The sequence below is a fragment of the Hemiscyllium ocellatum genome, chromosome 13 (genome assembly GCF_020745735.1).
Source record: "Hemiscyllium ocellatum isolate sHemOce1 chromosome 13, sHemOce1.pat.X.cur, whole genome shotgun sequence".
In the NCBI taxonomy this organism is placed as follows: Eukaryota; Metazoa; Chordata; class Chondrichthyes; order Orectolobiformes; family Hemiscylliidae; genus Hemiscyllium; species Hemiscyllium ocellatum.
The window spans coordinates 27,482,889-27,504,934 of NC_083413.1; the positions used below are offsets into that span (position 1 = coordinate 27,482,889).

At 40.9% G+C, this 22,046-nt stretch overlaps 1 protein-coding gene across 1 annotated transcript in view; it reads right to left on the reverse strand.

Moving 5' to 3' along the window:
- LOC132821829 (multiple epidermal growth factor-like domains protein 6) overlaps positions 1 to 22,046 on the reverse strand; it is a 297,188-nt gene that overhangs the window by 84,820 nt on the left and 190,322 nt on the right. Inside the window, exons 5-7 of the mRNA XM_060834673.1 lie at positions 20,881 to 21,003; positions 7,462 to 7,584; positions 2,367 to 2,492 (exon numbers count right to left, since the gene is read on the reverse strand). Of these exons, the coding sequence (XP_060690656.1) occupies positions 2,367 to 2,492; positions 7,462 to 7,584; positions 20,881 to 21,003 (372 nt within the window). The remainder of the gene's footprint in view (positions 1 to 2,366; positions 2,493 to 7,461; positions 7,585 to 20,880; positions 21,004 to 22,046) is intronic.

Below are 22,046 nucleotides of genomic sequence, written 5' to 3' on the forward strand. Positions count from 1 at the left end.
GTTACTCACAACACAGAGTCTTACAGGCAGAAGATGAATTTGCTTGACTTATCTGATCAGCAGAGTTTTGGAGGCTTCAGATTGTCACATAGTTACTCATGGGTATTTGCAGCCTTTTAGATGACGACTTGCTGCCTGGTGGACCTTGAGCCTATGGCTTTACCAGCTGCTGCCAACGATACCATTGCCTTCAATCGTTTCCGCCTCTGGATTCTTCCAAAGTTCCTTCACAGGCCCGTTCACAATCTCACAATTGGCAGCTCAAAGCACCTGATTGGTGGGTCAATTGTACATAATGTGAGCTTTGCCTGAGAAGATGCCAGGAGAAAGTGAAAACTCCAGATGCTGGAGATCAGAGTCGAGAGTGTGGTGCTGGAAAACACAGCTGGTCGGGCAGCATCTGAGGAGCAGGAGAATCAATGTTTCGGCATGAACCTTTCATCAGGAATGATGATGCCAGTCAAAATGAGCAGTAATTAAAGTTGGGCTGCTGTTCCAAAGGTGAGGACATACTGTGGTTGACCATGCATACATTGCAATCCAGCTTTCACAGATCATCTAGAAATGTTAGTGAATGACCAGGGCTTACATTCTATCAATATGAGCTGGTGTACAACTACTTAATGATAATTCAAAAGAAGTCCACACAATTGAAAGGTGGCTTGTGACCACCAGAAGTGTGACTGAACAAGCCACTGCAGGTCGATGATGTATTTCAGACAAATCTGGAGGTACCATTGACAAAAACTAGTCAGGGTGCATTGAATGGTCACAGGGCACTGTGGCTTGCATAACATAGTGCAGCAAGAGAAATTTGGAAGGAGCATGCTGCGAAGTCAAGATCTGAGAGGAGCAAGTCATGAAAGCCATGCACCATCAGCCACTGGTGTCGATTCCTTGGATGCCTTTATAATTCTAGGCTCACTTAAGTTTTATCAGTGAACTGACATCAGAAGAACATATTATAACTTCTCTTCCCTCCCACACATTGCACTGACACAAAGACCCCCTCACAACAACCAACCACCAAAGGCTGAGATAAACAGAGTTTTAATCAGTGAGGGAATCAAGGGTTATGGGGAAAAGGGAAGGAAGTGGACTTGAGCAATATAAGGTCAGCCATGATCTCGATACATGGTGGAACACATTCAATGATCTGAACGGTCTACTTCTGCCCTTATATCTTATGGTCTCAGGCACAGCACTCATTTGTCCTATCAGTTCATCATCCTTTACTTCAAACAAGTGCAGATGGTAACAAGCCACCCAGCAATGAAGAATGGGTATTATGGGAAATGGCTCAAAAAAAGCAAAATGTGAGTCATTGATAAACATTTCTCATTCATCCATGAGCAGCTATAAAGCTTTCTTCTTTTGTGTTTCCAGTTGATACATGGTCCAATTCCAAGAAATTCAGCAAAGGTAGAGGGCTACTGCTCAGACCCACATCTCTGCTCTGAATGCCATGATGCACTTAGCCAACATCCTCTTGGAATTTGAGTCTATGAGGGCTCTACTGTGGACCACAACCCCTGCACCTGCGTAGAAGTACACTCAACTATCAAGAAAGAGACAATAAAATGACTGATGCTGATTTGGGCCTGAGAGTGTAGTGGATGAGAAGTGAGAATGTTTGAGTGGAATTCACACAGTTCCGAGTGCCCATTAGTCATTGTCCTACTTATGGGTCAGTTGAAATTCAATGCCCTGCTCAACAATACTTTGGAGCTGAAGAACTGTGAGGCTAAGACAAGTTATCAAGTTTATCCATTAAACTTATCAAGTTTAAAATGTCAGATGTGATGGTATCCAGAGACTGCACAGTCATATTCAAGGTCTGCATGAACTCAAGCATTTGCTGTTCCACAGAGTTGGCCACTCTATCCATGCACAATGACATTCTTATCCTTATTATTGATGGCCCTGAGGTTATAACCTCTATGATGCACAGACACTGTGAATCGAATTGTCACTCTTCAAACTCCTTTAGGTTTGGATTAAACAGATCAATCAGTTATTCTTCCATTCAGCCCAAGGGGGATTAATAATTGTGAGAAACTGAATTTTAAAAAAGTCATTAATTGCTAAATAGAGTTAGGCTCGGTTGGTACCATAAACACGGATATAGTATGCCATTTGCTAAGCATTAAAACTTTTAACAGAAATAATTTTATAATGTTCAAAGGTTCAGAAAAGGACAAACGCTCCCTTTCCTCACAGCCTCCACCTTGAAATTTGATATCATTGCAGAATTCCGGCACTCCTTCACAAACCCCACTAATTTTACGTACTACAATTGTCCCTGCTTTGTACTATAAGTGCTCGGTAATGAAAGAGTGTTTGGTAGTGTAAAATGCGTAGCTTACATTCACAGTGCTTTCCATCTCTGATCAGCTGGTAATTCAGTCGACAAAGGCATTGGTAATGGTTTTCACTGATCTGCACACACTCATGCTCACAGCCACCATTGTTCATCGAACAGGAGTTGACAGCTGATTTTAAAATAGAAGACACAAATTAAGATTTAAAATCCTGTTCTTTTGTCATCACATTAGTACCACTTTCCTCTGGTCCCTATTGATGACTAGTGGAGAGCAGCTGTAGATGATTCAATCATTAATGATTTAACTTCCCACATATTCATTCTCAGGTCATTTATAATACACAGCCAAACTCCAGCCATAAACCCCACCATTTGCAGAATCTATAGTCCAGAAATAAGAAAAATCAGTTACTATTGTGTGTGGTCAGGACCTTCTAATTGTTATCTGAACATTGCAGCCAAGAGGGTTGTGATTCTCCTGGGCTCAAAGAAACGACCCAAGAACCACTTTTCTGGCCACTCCAAGTGTGTTCTCAAACAGGAAATGATGTGAGAAGATCAGCAATGTCCCTTCAAAATGAACTGTCATGATCTACACTTATTACAAATAGAAGTTACCAGCACAAATTCCATTTCATGACACTAGGGAAGGCAGAGATTCAGTATCAGAGATCAGTACCTTTCCCCTGTGCATGCGTTCTTCAAATAAATGCATTTCAGAATGCAAGAGTTAGGAAAATCAGTCCTATCGACTCCCCTGCCCCAAAACTCTGAGACTATGCAAATGACAGATGAACTGTTTTTAAAGAAATCAATTAAAATAATTAAGAATACAGAATCATGATGTAGGAGACCTCGAGTTAAGAAATAAAGAGGTCAAAGTATAAGTACCACATAGGAGATGAGCACTGAAAGTCACTGGAACTGTCTGTATAATTAATGCTCCCATTTCAATGCAGACAACAGTGATCCTACTAATCACAGCATCTCCTAACCTCTAAGTTCATCTGAATGTTATTCATCTTTCCGAAGACTTTAACATTCACTCAAAGTGGTCACGCTAAGGTGCGATTAAGCAGAAACAGCATCAAATAACAACAGTTTAACTTTAATGCCAGCATTGCCTTTAATAAGTCTGTGACCTTTTAGCTTCAAAGTGCTGCTTGTTTAATGATGTGGAAAATATCCAGGATTTTTTTTTTCTCCCTGAGGTAAAGTTCCTTTTTCGTTCACTCCCCAATTCGCTTCAAAAGAGCAAAGTTGGTAAATGTTTTGCAGCAAACACATTTCCAGCCTGCTGTGTAAGAGAATGGGATGGCTTTGCTGCATCTTGCAGCTGCCATTCAAATTAACACTTATCCATCAAAATCTGAGATAGGGATCAAAGCATTGGCAATTTAGCGCAAAAAAAACACAAAAAAGGGGGCTGACAGGCAAGGAAAACAGGACGGCTCAGCTATGGTTTACAGCCTTGAGGTTGGAATGTCTAAACCTCATGTCCTGTATAGGCTCAGTGAGGGTTATTAAAAATTCCCAAGGCAGTGGTGATTGAGCTTGACTATGGCATACAATGTCGCTTAGGTTTTCCAATCTGAATGCTAATGGCAGCCTATTAAAAATGAGTGTGCTGCTTTTGATGGCATGGCATAAAACATTACAACTGTCACATCAGTATTTAAAAAAAAGATAGGCATGTTATGGCCTTGCAAAACTCAACCAAAACATTTGATGCCTGTATGGAAATAGTACACACAAAGAGTATAATGCAATTGTGTAAAACATTTGCCAAGAAACTCTGCTTGGAGTTTCTACCTTCACAAGTTTGATAGCTGCCTGTTTTGTCCGGATATAGACAAAACATTATTATGTTGTCTTCCTGATTAAACTGTCCAAAGTGTAACATGCTGTGACCAAGTACAAAACACTGATGGTGTGTAAATTGGAACTATCCAATGAGAGATGGAGAAAGATTAGGGTAGTCTGGAGTGAAATAAAGACAGTTTGAAATTCAAAAGAAATGTATCTCTGAGTCAATTTACCAGGTGGCTAAAGATACTTTCTTACTTTTACCTGGGGCATTCAGGAAAAGGAATAAAAATTGTGTTACAAAGTATAAGGAGTCACTAGTATTGAAAAGAGGTTCGCAGTAATAAGAAATCACTCAGTTGACAGTGTATAATAAAAAAAATTGCTGTGCTTGACAGTGGTAATTTGTGAATAATGTTCCTACAGAAATGGATTGAAGGATAGCCTAATTCATTTTGCACTTAGCTGTGGAAGTGGTTTAATCATGTTACCTTCTGACCTTTTTCAAAAGCATCTCTTTTGTACATCTCCCAATGCCTTATGTATCTGTAGACTGCAAAAAGCAAACAAGTCTTATTTTTATTTTTACCGTGTTATTCTGTGATAGAAGCACTCCTTTACCTATCAGCTCTTCTCCTTACCCTGACCTCATACACCAACTGATGAAGCTAACCTCTATCAATGTAGCTCAGAGCCAATAGAGGCAAAACAATCCAGGCACTCAGTTCACAATGCAGAGCAGTGGCAGTTTAGCATGATGTGAAAGCATACCGTCCAAGTTCAAATAGCGCATCCAAATAACAGAGGGTTCCCAATTTACAAACGTCCAATTTACGAATGCAATCTTATACAGCGGCATAATTTGAAAGACCTGATGTATGAAATTCCCTGTAGTGATGAATGGCTCCGTTATGCTGTCCTGCACTGGGTTCCAACTTGCTGACAAATGGACTTGCAAACAGACTCCAGTTTGGAATCCTTTCCCAATCCAGGAATGCCTGCACACTCAGCTGACAAAACAGCTTGGTATTTCTGCAACTACACCTGCAGCACAATGCGCCAGGCAGGTCTGCGATGCAGAACCTAGTTTTTACATTTTGCCATATTGTGTATTTAAATACATAGATTTGATTACTGAAGAGGAAGGAATGACAGAAGGGCAGATCAATATCCCTTCCCAAAAATTAAAATCACTCTTCCGTTATCTCTTCATGACCTTCTCCAGTCCCACAACCCTTTGGGAGCTCTATACTTATCTATTTCTGATGTATAATGTCAACAGCCTTGGTTCAATTTTAATTCAGACTGAGATTCACATGGGGCCTATCTCCTCACCCTTCTATTCTGGCATATTTTCATGGTTTGGTGAATAATCACCACACACCTTCCCTTGGGTAGAGAACTCAAGAGGGAGAACATATACAGTGTTGTCCATTAGGCACCAGCTCAATGATAATCCAATGGCACACCACGAATAAATAAAGAAACAAAGGCAAAATCAAAGCTGAAGAATAAGAACTCCATTAAGTATATAGCCAGCTAAGAACAAGATGGCCAAGGGGTAATTTAAAAATGAATATTTGTTAAAAAGTTTTAAACTACAATATATAAGAATTAATAAATAGTAAATAATTCCACAGCCAAATAAATAACCAATAAAGGGATACAAAGAGTGCTACTACAGGATATGCATCATTAACAGCAGAAAATGGCATAAAAACTGTAGAGCTACTAAATGATTATCAAGAAATATACTAGACAAAACTATAAATTGTGATGATACTGTGACTTTAAGAGGTTTATTTTGTCCCTTTTTTAATGAGGAAAGATTGAGACACAAGCAATGAGCCATCTGCTCAAAGCCATTAATAAACAGCTTGTAAGCTTTTGGCATTTCTTAAAAAATTGGAACAGAAATAACCTGAATGGATGGGACCAATCTCCAATAGAGCCAGGAATTTTAGTTTTAGCTTTCTGCAATTGCTGGGGTCTTGAAGCTGAATGTGGAAGCTTTTATTCCTCTCTCTGTTACAGTTAAAACCTGGGATTTTCCGGCTGCTTCTAGAATTGCATATGAGACAATCCATCCTGGCCTTTGCCAAGGGTGTGTTTATGTGATGTTACTATGTTGGAATTGCTAATTAGTGGTAAATAATATATATTAAACATTTTGAAAGAGTTAAAATTAAGTCAATTCTTCTGTTATATTTTATCTTGTCGATATTTTAACTGTAGTGTTAAAAAAAAATGTGTTTTGCTTTAAGTTGATAGTTTGACCAATCAGATTGCATCTGGAACACAACATCCTACACTTAGTTTTAAAATAAGGAAAAGTTCAGGTCTAGACTACCTTCTTAACATATTTTGAAGGGTTTGGTCTGGTTCATAGCAAGAAGATCAAAAAACCTGTACAGACTTTCCAGATAAAAATGGGTAGTGGACTGATGATCAATAAGGTGACCTAACTCAGGACAGGAACAAAATCTCTAGGTCTGGATAGATTGTATCCAAATATATTAAAATAATTTAAAGTAGCAGAGCTTCCACTATGGCTGCTCAAAAAATTGTTGAGAAAGGCAATAATGCCAAGAACTGGCTGTTAGCTAATTTGATTTTAATATAAAAAAAGAGAGTTAGAAAAACTCCAGCTTCACTATCTCAATGAAGCATTCTCCGATTAAATGTGGCATGGCTTAGATATATGCTTGTAAAGTGCCCTTCATACCACGTTTTGCCTCATGAGCAATTTGAATACGAAATATTGAATATATCACAATGTATGGTGGCTCAGTGGTTAGCACTGCTACCTCACAGTGCCAGGGACCCAAGTTCGAATCCAGCCTTAAGCTACTGTCTGTGTGGAGTTTGCATATTCTGCGTGGGTTTCCTCCGGGTGCTCCGGTTTCCTCCCACAATCCAAAAGATGTGCAGGTCAGGTGAACTGGCTATGCTAAATTGCCCATAGTGTTAGGTGCATTAGTCAGGGGGAAATGAGTCTGAAAGTGTTACTCTTCAGAGAGTCGGTGTGGACTTGCTGGCCTGTATCCACACTGTAGGGAATCTAATCTAATCCACTCTGAATAGACCTCATTTATTCAATTTTAAATCATTTCTTCTTACAAAGAGAGTCAGAGTGAAAGCAGAAGCGAAAATATTTTTTCAACTGCACTTTCTCAAGATAGTAATGCATAGCAAAAAGGTCATCAAATTCAATGGGCCCTGAAACTTCATGAATAGAGGGAGGAATATTCAAAGTGATTGCTCAGATTTATAGAAAACGGGTCAGCAGGTCACATAATACATGCTTACCATACTTGTGTGTGTAAACTTACTAATGCATGTGCGGCCATCTGCATGGATCTTGTACCCATGCTCGCATTCGCAGTAAAAGGACCCATGGGTATTGACACAACTTTGTTGGCAGCCTCCATTGACCACAGAGCATTCATCAACGTCTGCACAGCAATAGAGAAGTAAACATTCAGGCTTGGGTGAAACAGAGCATAATAATATTTTGAGAGAAAAGAATACTGGTATATTAAATGTAAAACACACCATTGAATAAATAAGCGGTAACCATTCCTGATGATACATCAGCAGTCTGTGCCAAGAATAGTAAAACTTTTCCTGCAAAATTGAGATGCTGTGGCTGATCCGAGAAGGGAAACATTGGATGGATGGTAGCTGTACTTACATTGTCCTTGGCATCACGAAGCTGCTACCCAGAGCTCTTGGCAGAATTCAGCAGCTTTCCCCACTGTCAGGGAACAATGTAGCCCACAGTAGGATCTAAAGTAAAACATTCCTTCAAGCTGTGTTGGGCCCAATTTAAATATGGCATTCCAATATGCAGTCATCCCTATTTAAAGTGTACTCATCATACTAGATACACAATACAAAGACAGGAGTCAGGATTGAATAGCATAGGAAATATATAATGGACGGAAGATACCATGAAGGGTGGTGCCTATATTGCAGAGGTGATCGAGTACTTGAGAAGAACTGACTTGCATTAAAAGAATTGAGGAGCTTTCTGCATCTAATACAGTCTTGCTTCAATGTAGGAGATACAATCACAGAATCATAGAGATGTACAGCACAGAAACAGACCTTTCCGCCCAATTCATCCATGCCTACCAGGTATCCTAATTAAATCTAGTCCCATTTGCCAACGATTGGTCCATATCCCTCTAATCCTTTCCTATTCATGTAATCATGCAGATGCCTTCTAAATGTTGTAATTGTACCAGCCTTCACCACTTTTACTGGCAGCTCATTCCTCTGCACACCACTCTCAGCATGGAAAAGTTGTCCCTTAGGTTCATTTTATATCTTTTCCCTCTCACCTTAAATCTATGCTCTCTAGTTTTGGACTCTCCTACCTGGGAAAAAGACCTTGGCTATTCAGCCTATCCATGCCCCTCATGTTTTTATAAATCTCTATAAGGTCGCCCATCAGCCTCAGCTGCTCCAGAGAAAACAGCCTCTCCCTAAAGCACAAACGCTGCACCCCAGCAACATCCTTGTAAATCTTTCCTGCACCTTTCAAGTTTTACAACATCTTTCCTCCCACAGGGAGATGGGAATTGAATGCAGTATTGCAAAAGTGGCCAAGCAAATGTCCTGTACAACCACAACATGATATCTTAACTCCTATCCTGTGAATAACGGGCATCACATCCAAAGTTGGATACTGCACAGATTATTACAGTTAGGCACATGTGATAGCAGTTGGAGCATGCACCATGTTGTCACAGAATTTATTTTATATTTTGGGCTTATAGATACACAATTCTATGGCATCACAGTAAAATGAGTGATGGCTAATTCCAGTTGACATGGTCATAAAATAGAGCTAACAGCAAAAATATGGATTAAAAAATGTTTTGCTGGGGAAACTGAAATTTCACACTAATGCAACTTTTGTATTGTAGCTCACTTGAGCGAGGAAATAAATAAATTCAGTAACAACACAAGTTGTGAACAACTAAATCTATGTGACAGCTGCAGAGTTAATGCCAAAATGCAAAGGAAAAGCAATTTCAGCCAGAAATAGCAGGGAGCTCAAAGTATCAAACCCTGGAAGCTGCTGACTCCAGTCAATAGTTGGATTGAGAGTGCAGGGACAGAAGCTCCAAATACAAAGTCCCAAAGAGCTTTCTATTCAGCTTTATACAAACAGAAGGGAAAAGGAAACTATCTTTATGAAAGTAAAGCCTGGAGGTCAAGAAAAGATTTGGTGCTTTTTGTGCTTAGAAAAACAAATAAAATGATGCAATGCATTGATTTAAATAGTACATGACTGAGTGAAGTCCACTGTCTGCCCAACTCTTTCTCACACCCACAGCAATGTCATGCATACCTTCCCAAAGTCTCTGAGATATTTATGAGGATGTTTGCCACTGTGTGCATTTGTTATTGTTACTGTGCAGTTTCCTCCTCCTACATTCTCCCTTCCTCCAGCAAAAGCACTGACACACACCAGTGCAAATTGACAGGAACTGTCCGTCTGAAACATACTTTACATGAATGGTAATGTTACAGTTTGAAACATGGGTATTAGCCAAAACAGGTCAGGCCATCTAAATCTGATCCTGCGTGGTTTCTATTGGGAATCATTAGACAGTGAGGTGAAGCAGAAACTTGGATGATTTATCCCCTTATTAGCTCAGGGCACTGAGAATACATGTAGCATCCCTGACATCAGTTTAGCAATAACTCATGAATTCCAAATGGCTCCTAAATTGATAAAACATTACAGTACAGAAAAAGCTCACATGGGGAATCAACTATTCTGTGGCAGCCTTTCCCAATGGTGTTATCAGATCAGAGGTTGCAAAAATTACACAGTGACAAAAACAAAAGCAGCCGTTCAACTTTCTGCAGAGATTATTTTTATTCATTTTGCTGTGGAGAAACAAAACTGTTGCTATGCCAAGGTCAGAACTCAGCTTCCTTTCTCCCAAGTGCAGAGATTTTGTGAATAGGTGCATTAGGGAGATTATTAACAGTGAGTCACAAAGGAACTACTTCACAAATGGATAAATCTTCATCATGTTAAAGGAGATTTATTAAAATGATGAAGGGATAACTAAGCAACAAATCTCTTTGTCTCTTCTAATTCGAAATCCACCTGAAAGCCTTCAGGACTGACTATCCACTGATGTACTGAAGGATTGCTGCAATGTTAAAGGTGCCATCCTGAGACTAAGACATTAAACAGAGACCTCAATGGCTCCTCAGGTAGTCTTGAAAAATATTGTAACAGTACTTTGAAGAATAGCAAGGCAGTTTGCTGGGAAGTCAGGAAGTGGGTTAGTCATAGAACATAGAACATAGAACAATACAGCACAGAACAGGCCCTTCGGCCCACAATGTTGTGCCGAACATCTATCCTAGATTAAGCACCCATCCATGTACCTATCCAATTGCCCCTTAAAGGTCGCCAATGATTCTGACTCTACCACTCCCACGGGCAGCGCATTCCATGCCCCCACCACTCTCTGGGTAAAGAACCCACCCCTGACATCTCCCCTATACCTTCCACCCTTCACCTTAAATTTATGTCCCCTTGTAACACTCTGTTGTACCCGGGGAAAAAGTTTCTGACTGTCTACTCTATCTATTCCTTTGATCATCTTATAAACCTCTATCAAGTCACCCCTCATCCTTCGCCGTTGCAATGAGAAAAGGCCGAGAACTCTCAACCTATCCTCGTATGACCTATTCTCCATTCCAGGCAACATCCTGGTAAATCTTCTCTGCACCCTCTCCAAAGCTTCCACATCTTTCCTAAAGTGAGGCGACGAGAACTGCACACAGTACTCCAAATGTGGCCTAACCAAAGTCCTGTACAGCTGCAACATCACTTCACGACTCTTGAATTCAATCCCTCTGCTAATGAACGCTAATACACCATAGGCCTTCTTATAAGCTCTATCCACCTGAGTGGCAACTTTCAAAGATCTATGTACATAGGCCCCAAGATCCCTCTGTTCCTCCACCTGACTAAGAACCCTACCGTTAACCCTGTATTCCGCATTCTTATTTGTTCTTCCGAAATGGACAACCTCACACTTGGCAGGGTTGAACTCCATCTGCCACTCCTCAGCCCAGCTCTGCATCATATCTAAGTCCCTTTGCAGCCGACAACAGCCCTCCTCACTGTCCACAACTCCACCAATCTTCGTATCATCTGCAAATTTACTGACCCACCCTTCGACTCCCTCATCCAAGTCATTAATAAAAATTACAAACAGCAGAGGACCCAGAACTGATCCCTGCGGAACTCCACTTATAACTGGGCTCCAGGCTGAATATTTACCATCTACCACCACTCTCTGACTTCGACCGGTTAGCCAGTTTTCTATCCAATTGGCCAAATTTCCCTCTATCCCATGCCTCCTGACTTTCCGCATAAGCCTACCATGGGGAACCTTATCAACCTATTCGCTGCAAGAATCCTAGCCTCTGATCAGCTGCTTCGGTCACAGTACTTATATGGCTAGTCCAGTTCAGTCTTTGTACACCCCAGGATTCAGTGATGGTAACATCATTGAATGTCAAGGGGTAATGGCTAGATTCTCTTCTATTGAAGATGGTCATTGCCTGGCACTTGTCAGCTGAAGCCTGGATACTGTCCTCAGCGAGAAGCAGCTGCTTGAGGATTAGGAGAAGCAGGCCTCTCCAGGGCTTTTGTGGAATCAACCACAGTCCAAAAGTAGAGCTTCAGATGAGGAAAGACATCTGAAGGTCTATAGTTGGGAGAGGGTGAAGGGTCCCTGGAAAATGGGACCCTAAGGTTTCCTATGGCTGCCCATATGTAAACTATAACTATCTAGGCCACTTTTAGCCCTGGGATGATTAGCCTGAAGAAAAACATCACAGTTGTACTGTTCAGGCCTCAGGCTCATATTGCACACAGGCCTTGAATCCAATCTGCAAACTCAAAGAAGAACAGTTCTTTACAACTTGCAATGTAAAATTACAGCTGATGGGATTGGGGAGGGAAATCAACAGCTCAATTCCTCTGGCCCAGTTCAAGCACCGTCATGCCCAGTTTCCAAATTGGGTAGGGGGAGAATTTGTAAAATTCTCTCTTAATAATGCTCTTTGCACATACCCAATGTGAGACTTTCAAACAAAGAAATAAACCTGAAATAATTTAATAGGTGGCATTGTTATTTGCGTACCAGTCAAAGCCAGCTGCTCCACAGCTAGATGTGTGCTTTCCCTGCCTTTATCAGCAAGAAGCCCCACCTAACAGTGCTGCTGGCCTGTATAGGTCTTAGAAGCATCATTACAGGGCACAGTGGTCACTAAAGGTCTATGAACAGACCCTGTATTTTCAGTCCCATAGCCAAGATGGTAGTCAGTTAGGGTCTTGTAGTGGCAATGAGAGGGGAGCCCCATGGTAGAGATGGGTTTGGGCAGGGGTGAAAGTGCTCAGATGTAATACAGAAAGAGCACTTGTGAAGCTGAAGGCAGATCTTGGCAGAAGGGGGCACCTAATATAAAAAGTGGGCCAGGGAGAGGGGCATCTCCCATTCCAAATTGCTCACAGCCCAAGCAAGATGATGTGCGGAGTAGCCACCCAACACCCCTCTGCACCCCTACCTTATTTCCCCCAAATACCTTCCCCTTGCCCCCAGCTTGTCCTTGAGCTCCTCTGATGACTGGAAACTTGAGTCCAGAGGGACTCTTCTCCTAAGGGCTATTAATCAACCTCAATTAGTGCAAGGGAAAGCCACCCGGTGCCTCACCCACAATTCTGTGTAAACTGAAAGTAAGTTGCAGTTGGTAGGAGGGTAATTTAATACACATCTCCCACCCCTACCTACAATCTCACCAGGAGGAAGCATAAGATTCGGCTGGTAGAATATGAAGCTAGTTTCAATAGTAACTCTATATTTTCTCTATACATTCACAAACATGACAATTCCAGATCATAGTTCAAGCCCATGTGGTTCATTATTGTCCTTAAAGGAATGAAATGTTATCCTTATAGAGTGTGAACTGTAGGGTAGCTCTAGATTCCAGCAACTCTCTGGAAGCACACCAACAGACAACAACCATCTACATGTATAGGAACACAGAGATGACAGATCAGTCATTAACTCATGTCACAGCCTGGTATTCCTATAATTCCTATGTAGAGGTGTACTCAGGAGTGATGTTTAATAGTTCTACTTGAAGTCTAAGGTTAAAGAGAGTTGTGACTGCATTCTCCTCGATCAAGCTATCTCAAACATAAACTCAAAGCATGGCATCAAACCACACAATAAATGTGTGGACAGTTGTATGGGTGTGGGCTTACTTTTTAAAAATGTCTACATGAAGAGGAGGGGGCTGTGGAGTAGTGGTAATTTCACTAGAATAGTAACCCAGAACCCAGATTCAATGCTCCGGAGACAGGAGTTCAAATTCAACAGTCACAAATAGTGAAATTTCATTTGAAAAAAATTAGCCTATCAGCAACCATTTAAAGAAGGAAAAAACAATACACCAGGGAGGGCACTTGTGTGCTGCAGTGATTGTGTCCCTATTTCTGAGGTAGAAGGCCTGTGTTCAAGATCCCACCTGCTCCAGAGGTGTTTAATAACATCTTTGAACAGGTCAAAGCAGACTTGGGGGGGAGTGGGTGAAGGGAGTCTGCAGAAGTGTCTGTCCTAGGCTGGGACGAGTCTATGTACATCTCAAGTAGTAGCTCTATTTTGGTGTTCAACAATAAATTATGCTCTTTTCCAGTCAGGTTTCCTGAGTATTACACCAATGACCTCCATCCTTATCTGCCTGACAAAATCTGGGTTTCAAATTCAGTCTCCCCCATCCTTGTGCTCTACTGTTCCTCTCACTGTGATACACTGGCCCTAGCCTTCTCAGACCACTCAAGTACCTCATTGGCTCTCTTCATGCAGTGCTGGCAGTGCCTTCTACTGAGCTTTGCTGACAGTGATGGAACTGCCAGCAGTTATATTCGCCAGCAGATTCACCAACTCCCAAATGAGTTAACCACCGTTAACCAATTTAGCCTGGCTACAGCATATTATAGCTGTAAGTCAGCCTTGCGAAGAGCAAGTAGGCTTCCAGCTCCCCCAGTAAATTTCTGCCCAAGTGGCCCTGAGTCAAAATCTTGGAATTGCCTCAGAAATGGCACATGGCATGTTGCAGTTCAAGAAGGTAGCTCATTAGCACTTTCTCAAGGACAATTAACAGTAGACAAAAACTGTTGGCTAGTCAGCACTACTCTCATTCCAGGAATGAACGGAATAAAAGGCCTCCTGATGTGAATCCCACATTCACAGTTAATGACATTTCATTTTGTTGATAGATATAACTGCAGTAAACTTGTTTGTAATTTCCTTTTTTATACAACATGCAGTTCAAAACTAGGTAATATTACAAAAGCATTGATTGAAAAAAATTACATGACATTTTAGTTTTCTGGCTTTCCTTGTCTGAACCTGTGACTTGGATCTTCCTCAGCAAGTTGGCAATAATGTGTGCTGTTTCTTTCCTAAATTATGAATTTCATATCCACACTCCTTTAAAGTCTTATTCCTGATGTTTGTGGATCAAAATACCTGGCACCAAATGTTTTGAAAATCAATATTAAATATAAGCCAGTTGGAAATAATTTGGCTCCTTAGGGAAGATGTTGCTGAACGATCTGCATGTAACAGCTAAACCAGAATACTCAATGACCGTTTAAGAGTGTATTCATGAAGTAAATCTGATTGAGCCAAAACCTGAAACTGACACTCATGCTCCCTCCATACGCTCAGGACCAGTCAAACACAATCCTGAAGCTCAGATGTCAGCTATTTATGAGAGCCTCATGCGACAAACAATGTATGGAATGAAATTGCTGGTGCAGGGGCAAGCTGCAAATTAGAGACTGTTTCTTTTTTGCCTAGGGTTGTGTATAATTTATGAATAATGCTGCAGCTGTAATGATAAATCAGTCCCATAACAGCAGAGCATTTACACAGATCAAATGATACAAGAGCGTAACCCTGTATTGCCTGTATGCATTCACAAGTATAAATCAGCTCCACATGTGTCTGTCAGGAAGCCACCTATGGATAGGATTTTTTTGGACGGCAGAATTTCTTACTATGCCCCATGAAATAACTGCACAGAGACTGGTAGCCTTTATTTACATGTACACAGTACATGGACTCTGACCAGCCAGCATACAGCCAGTCCCGAGAGAGAGAGGAGAGTCCTTACATCTCCTGTTTATTTTTTTTGACACTCCTGTTTGTTCTTTTTGTCCTTTTTTTTCATTGCGCCCACACTACCGCCTAACAGTGGTAAGTGCTTATTTTTCCCCAGCACCCGTGTTGCGTGTGTGCAGGTGTGAGTCACAGTGAAACATCTCCTGCTTATATCTGTCAGCCAGAGATTCCCGGTTGGCCCAGGTTTACAACCCCAATCAAGGATCTCATAGTCAATGAGATCCACCTGGCTCTCGGTCCAATCACTACACCAAATGAAGAGTCAGCGGGGAACATGTCCACTTCAATACCATCTGCCCAATATCAATCTGGCCTTGTGGGAACAGACATTAATTTGGGCTTTGAGTAACACCACAGATAGTCTCTCTCAACAGATGCTGCCAGACCTGCTGACTTTCTCCAGCACTTTGTTTATTTTATTACAGTCGTCATCAAGATCAGCTAATTCAGGTAGAATGTTCTTGATACAAGAGAGACTTGCCATTCTTCAGATTCAGACTTCTGAAGGTAGGAAATAGTTTTAAAGCAAGTTTTACTTTTAAAAACATTCCATCTATAGATTCATGTCCCCACACAGAGTCTTAGAGTCATAGAGGTATACAGTACAGAAACAGGCCCTTTGGCCCAACTCGTCCATGCCAACCAGCTTTCCTAAAGTGAACTAGTCCCATTTGTCTGTGTTTGACCATATCCCTCTTAATCTTTCCTATCCATGTATCTGTCTAAATGTCTTGTTAAATGTTGCAATTGAACTCACCTCTATCCCTTCCTCTCACAGCTTGTTTCACATACACACCACCATCTGTGTGAAAGAGTTGCCCCTCAGATTCCTTTTAAATCCTTCCCCTATCATCTCAAACCTATGCCTTCAATTGATGGCCATATATGGGTATAAACTCAGTTCTCCAATGACCTGACTCTCTCGTTGGTTACAAAGGCAATTAGTTTCCTGTTTGGGAAAGTAAATTTGGGGCAAGAATAGTCAAGGAGATGGTCTCTGAAATCTAACATCTAACACCTAAGCCTCATGACTCCACCTCACTACAACTCACACCCTGTGAAGAACAAAAAACACTTCTCATTGCTAGGTCCCCAGAAGAATGGCTCACTGCTGGCATACTTTCTAAACAAAAAGGTACTGTTTTCCGGATTGCAGCTTTAGGTGACCTGTTTCGCTAGTCTTGAGGGTGAGATACCCTGATTGTATTCCAATAGAAAAAAAATAGGAAAAGTCTGGCCGCAGGAACAACTGCTGCTCATGAATTTAGGACTAGAGAACATGGTTTATAATTTAGATAAAGTCCTTTCAAGAGTAAAATTAGGAAACACTCTATTTGCAAAGAGTGGTGCTGTTTTGGATTGCTGATCTGTGAATGGCAATGGCTGCTTGGTTAATTGTTAACCTTAAATCTGAGAATCATAGCTTTGGTTATCAAAAATATAAAAGGATATCAGGCATCATTGGGAATGTGATTGTGATTTCATTGAATGTCACAGTGGGCTCAAGGGATTAAATGCTATTCCAAATGTCGTGGGGAAAATGGTCAGGGTTCCGCAGTTTTGACCACGTGTTTGAATAATAAAATCAAATTCTTGTATTGTCACAAAATAACAATGAGTTACTCCGCTCTGCTCAGAATGGTTACAATGTGGAGATAAATCAAGGGAGATGAATGTGAAGGGAAGCTAGATAAGTACAAGAGGGAGAAAGGAATAGAAAGAATGTGCTGATGGAGTTAGATGAAAGTGTGTGGGAGAAAGCCCACCATATCTCCAGTAAAGTTTTCATAGATCAGTCGGATTGAAGCCTCTCCCTTTGCTGTAAATGTTGTGTCACTGACAAATTCTTCTATAATGCAGGCGTCACTAAAATTGATGTAAGACAAAGTTAAGAGTTCGTACTGTTTCTCACAGATATCAAGCCACCATCAGGTATTTGGATCAGTTACATCACCTCCCCAACTGGTGCCAGAACTTTTGAAGATGGAGTATGGCAGGCTCCGTAGAGACCTGTTGTGAGGCTTTTCCTGAGTGCTAGCTGAGAGCCAGGATTGCAGGAAGGGATTGGCTGTTCATGTTTCAGTTTCAATGGGCTCTCCGTTGACAAGTTGCCCTTTGGAAATTGGAGTCACCTCCCTGATTCCACTGGTTTTGCTTTGAAGGAGGAGATTGGATGATGAATACTTCAGTGAGTTATTGTCCCAAATCTTTTGTTTAATTCAAATAAAGGCGCGATGCCTGGAAATGTTCTTTTTTTCCTGCAGAGGACAGATTCCTGTGTGTGAATACATGTGACTTTGAGCAAGTGTAAATAAACCATCTTGCAGGATGATGTTCTCCACGGCAGTGCCATGACCAACCAGGGCTTACTTGCCAACTAATCAGCATCCTTCTCTTGTGCAGTACAAATTGTCGCTCTCTTTAAAATTTGACATTTTTTTGTCTATCCTGTTATGATCCCGTTGATGGCAATATTGGACGAGTCAGTTCCCAGAGGTATTTGAAAGACTATAAGTTTTATTTTCTCAATTTGTTTACCATGATAGTCAGCCATTGAACAGACTCACAAGAGAAAACCGATGTATTTTTCAATCAAACCTCAGTGAGGGGTCCCCCATCTCTATTTTAAAGTTCCTTATTCAGTTGGCATTCTGTAATCAGTTTGATTTCAGCAAATTTCTCAATTAACTGGGTGCTATTTTCTTCCGTTAATGTATAAACCTAAGAACCTCAACTAAACTGCTAATACAGCTCACTTATTATTAACAACAACAAAATTAGAAATTACTTGAAATGTTCAGCAGGTCTAACAGCATCTGTGGACAGAAGTCAGAGTTTACATTTCTGGTTAAGTGACCCTTTTTAATACTGATGGTAGCTACGAAAATGTTAGTTTATTTGAAGAAGATAAGGTGGGGGGGAAGAGGATATGGTTTAAACAATAGGTGGGGATAGAGCCCAAATAGAGAGACGAACAGTTTGACAGACACCGGACTGTGTAATCATCTGGCTAGGAGAGTGAATAGCTGTTAATGGAGACTGTTAATGGCTAACAATGGATTGTGTGCAATGGCAGACTATGTGATGACAAGGCCTGGTGTGTGTTGCGTTTGGGGTAAGGACCTGGCAGAGCTCAAGCCCTAAAGTTGTTGAACTCAATATTGAATCGAGAAGGCCACAGGATTCCCCAGGGAGAAAATGAGGTGCTGTCCTTCCTGTTTGTGCTAAGTTTTGCTGGAGCATTGCAGCAAGCCTGAGACAGAGATGTTGGCCAGGAAACAAGATGCTATGTTGAAGTGGAGTCAATTGGAAGCTCAGGGTCTTTTTGGTGGACAAAGTGGAGATATTCTGCAAAATGGTCACCCAGGCTATGCTTCGCTTTCCCTGATGTGGAGGAGACCACTTATTATTAAACCTGGTTTCCTTAAACTCATATCTTCATCAGCTTTTTACTCCTAGAGTTTTCTTCTAAGCAACGAAGAACTTTCTTCCATTTCTGACTGCTCAGGCGACTGTTATTAACAGCAGCTCTTCTGGTTCAGACCCTTTCTCTCTTGAATGAATCAGCAAACTGCCTGATGAGTTCTGGATGGTTCAGACTTTCCATGTTATCAAATTCTTGTTGCAAGTCAACAGCAATTTTGCTTTTAATTCTTACCTTTGTTTTGATAATGCATTGAAGTGTTTATCTCGAGAGTTTAACGGACTTTGTTTAAATGCATGTCAACAAACAAATTTCCAGATACACCAATACAACTGTCAGAACTGCAAGATGAAACTGTAACTATGTCTTCCCTCTGAGCACGCAATGATGGAAATGCAAATTAATCTCCTATGGTATGCCTCACCAGCGTAGCATACTAGAACTCAAGCCCAGTTATTTCCATGGTCATCAGGAAAGTTAAAGATTTTATAAATATGTGCAAAGGATCCCAATTTTCCTGTCGTTTAAATCCAACTCAGGTCTCTATGTTTAACAATTATTATTTATTAGAAATTAATACGTTCTATTAAACAATTATGTAAACAATTATAAATCAGAAACATATACTTCTGTTACTTAAAACTTTAATCCCCTTATAAATCTCCCCTACACACACATACTGACAGACACAAAGCATAGTAGCTATGAGTACAGGGAAAGACTGACAAGTTAGTTCAATGGCCCCTCTGCATAGAGTTCAGTGAAATGATCCTTTTAGTTTCCCAGATCCTGTTGCTCCTCAATCTTTCTTCTGTAGACACTTCCATTTGCTGGTATGAGGCACAGAACAAATAGTTCATATTTATATGAAGTTTCAGTCTTATTGGTCATGAGCCACAGCTTGCAGCAACTGATGTAGAAAAATAAATTGGTATTCTTCAGGCTGGAAGTGTTTTTACTTCAAAGAGAAAGACAATTCCTTCTTTTGAAGAAGTCCAATAGCTTCTCATTAAACCTTCATATACTCAAGCTAATCAACTACCTCAGAACAAATTACATAGTTGTTGGTAGGCAGAAGGTTTTTGTAATTGACAACTGGTCACAAATTCCCAGATCAATCAGTTACTTGTTGCTGGCCAAATCTCTATTCATGATCCCTTAGCTCCAATTTGTCTGAAACTAGACTCTCCTCCAAACACTTGAACAAACAGCAGTGTAAATAGCACTCATAATGAGTGTCAGATAACTTGTTTTTAAAAAGTGCAGCAATCCTTGCTTTTTAAAACAGTCTATTCCCATTTCAGTCCGCAATCAAAAACACCAAAAAATAAAAAGGCACTGTCTTTATATTTAAAAGTTGTACATTGTTTTCTCCCTGTACAATGTGAATTTTCAAATAATCATAAAACATAAACCTTCATCACAATCCTGATAAGTGCAACATGAAAAGCTTCATCAGTTTCAAAGAACAAAGAACAATACAGCACAGGAACAAGCCCTTCAGCCCTCTAAATCTGTGCCAACATATTTTTCCCTTCCATACTAAAACTGTCATCACTTACAGGATCCATATCCCTCTACTCCCTTCCCATTTATGTACTTGTCTAGGTGCTTCTTGAATGCTGCTGCTATGTCTGACAGTTTCTCCTTTCTTTAGCAATATTCAAACTCCGTACTAAGTTACCAATTTCAATGAACGTATTTTGAGATGATTAATAAAGCACTAATATTTGAACCAAACCCTAATGTGTAGAGGGACAGGGTATTTATTAAAATTGTGGAAAGTGATGACTGCAGATAAAGATCAGAGTTGAGTGTGTGGTGCTGGAAAAGCACAGCAGGTCAGGCAGCATTTGAGGAGCAGGAAAATCGACGTTTCAGGCAAGAGCCCTTCATCAGGAATTAAAATTATTAAAATTGTGCCAACTCCCCAGAATCACCAATTGAATGTCACTAGTATAGAGATTAGGTTATTGAAATTCTTCCTAAACATGGTTATGGGCAGTGTACAGGATGTTAGGTTAATGTCTGTGAATTATCATACTCTCTCCCTACTCTCTGCCTTACTTATGATTCGCACAACTTACCTTCACAAAATTTCCCATTAGTCGCCAATCTCTGCCCAGTTGGGCATTTGCAATAATAACTGCCGATGGTGTTGCAGCACTGGTCTTGGCAACCTCCATTTTCTGTAGCACATTCATTCACATCTGTCAGAAGGGGTGAAAAAAACAATTCAGTGATTATAAATAACTTTGATTAAAAAAATGTTTAATTTAAACATATGCAGGAAATAGGGTGGCATTTTCAAGTTAGCCCGTTGTTGATCATCATACAATAATGATCACCTCAGGCAAAGTCAATGAGTGGGGAAGACAGAGAGAGAGAGAGATATTTTTACATTGTCATTAGTCCACATCCCAAGTATCTATAATCATTGGCTACATACAGGTAAGAGACAAAAAAAAACTGCAGCTGCTGGAATCCAAGGTAGACAAGCAGGAGGCTGGAAGAACACAGCAAGCTAGGCAGCTTCAGGAGGTGGAGAAGTCAACATTTTGGGTGTAACCCTTCTTCAGGACTGGATGTGGGCGTGGGTGTGGGGGAAGCTGTGAGATAAAGGGAGCAGGGGGTGGCAGGGTAGTGAGGTAGGGTAGGTGGAGATAGGTAGAGGATACAACCTGGTTGTTGGATAGGAGGGATGAAACTGGTAGGTGGCTGAGGGGAATGGAAGGGAGGATGAGGGGATGGGAAGGGAGGTTATTTGAAATTGGAGATCTCAATCTCCCTTCCATTCCTCTCAGCCACCTACTGGATTCATCCTCCAATCGACCAATCAGGTTTACCCCCACCTGTCTCTATTTAACCACCCTCTCCTCCCCACCCCCTTTATCTGCAGTTCCCTTACACCCTTCCCCAGTCCTGAAGAAGAGTTGCACCCAAAACATCAACTTCTCCACTTCCTGAGGCTGCCTGACTTGCTGTGTTCTTCCAGCCTCCTGCGTGTCTACATACAGGCAAAGCTGGTAGCCCAGAGACCTATTTTCCCCTGAGTGCTACCATATGTCATTCAGTAATCACATGAACAAGCATCAGCATGGTCTTTACTTGGATTGGGCATACTGATTTGATTTGATTTATTATTCTCATATGTACCCAGGTATGGTGAAAAGTTCTGTTTTGTGTGAAATACAGACAGATTATACCATACAAAATGCATTAGGGTAATAGAACAGAATGAAAAATGTAATGT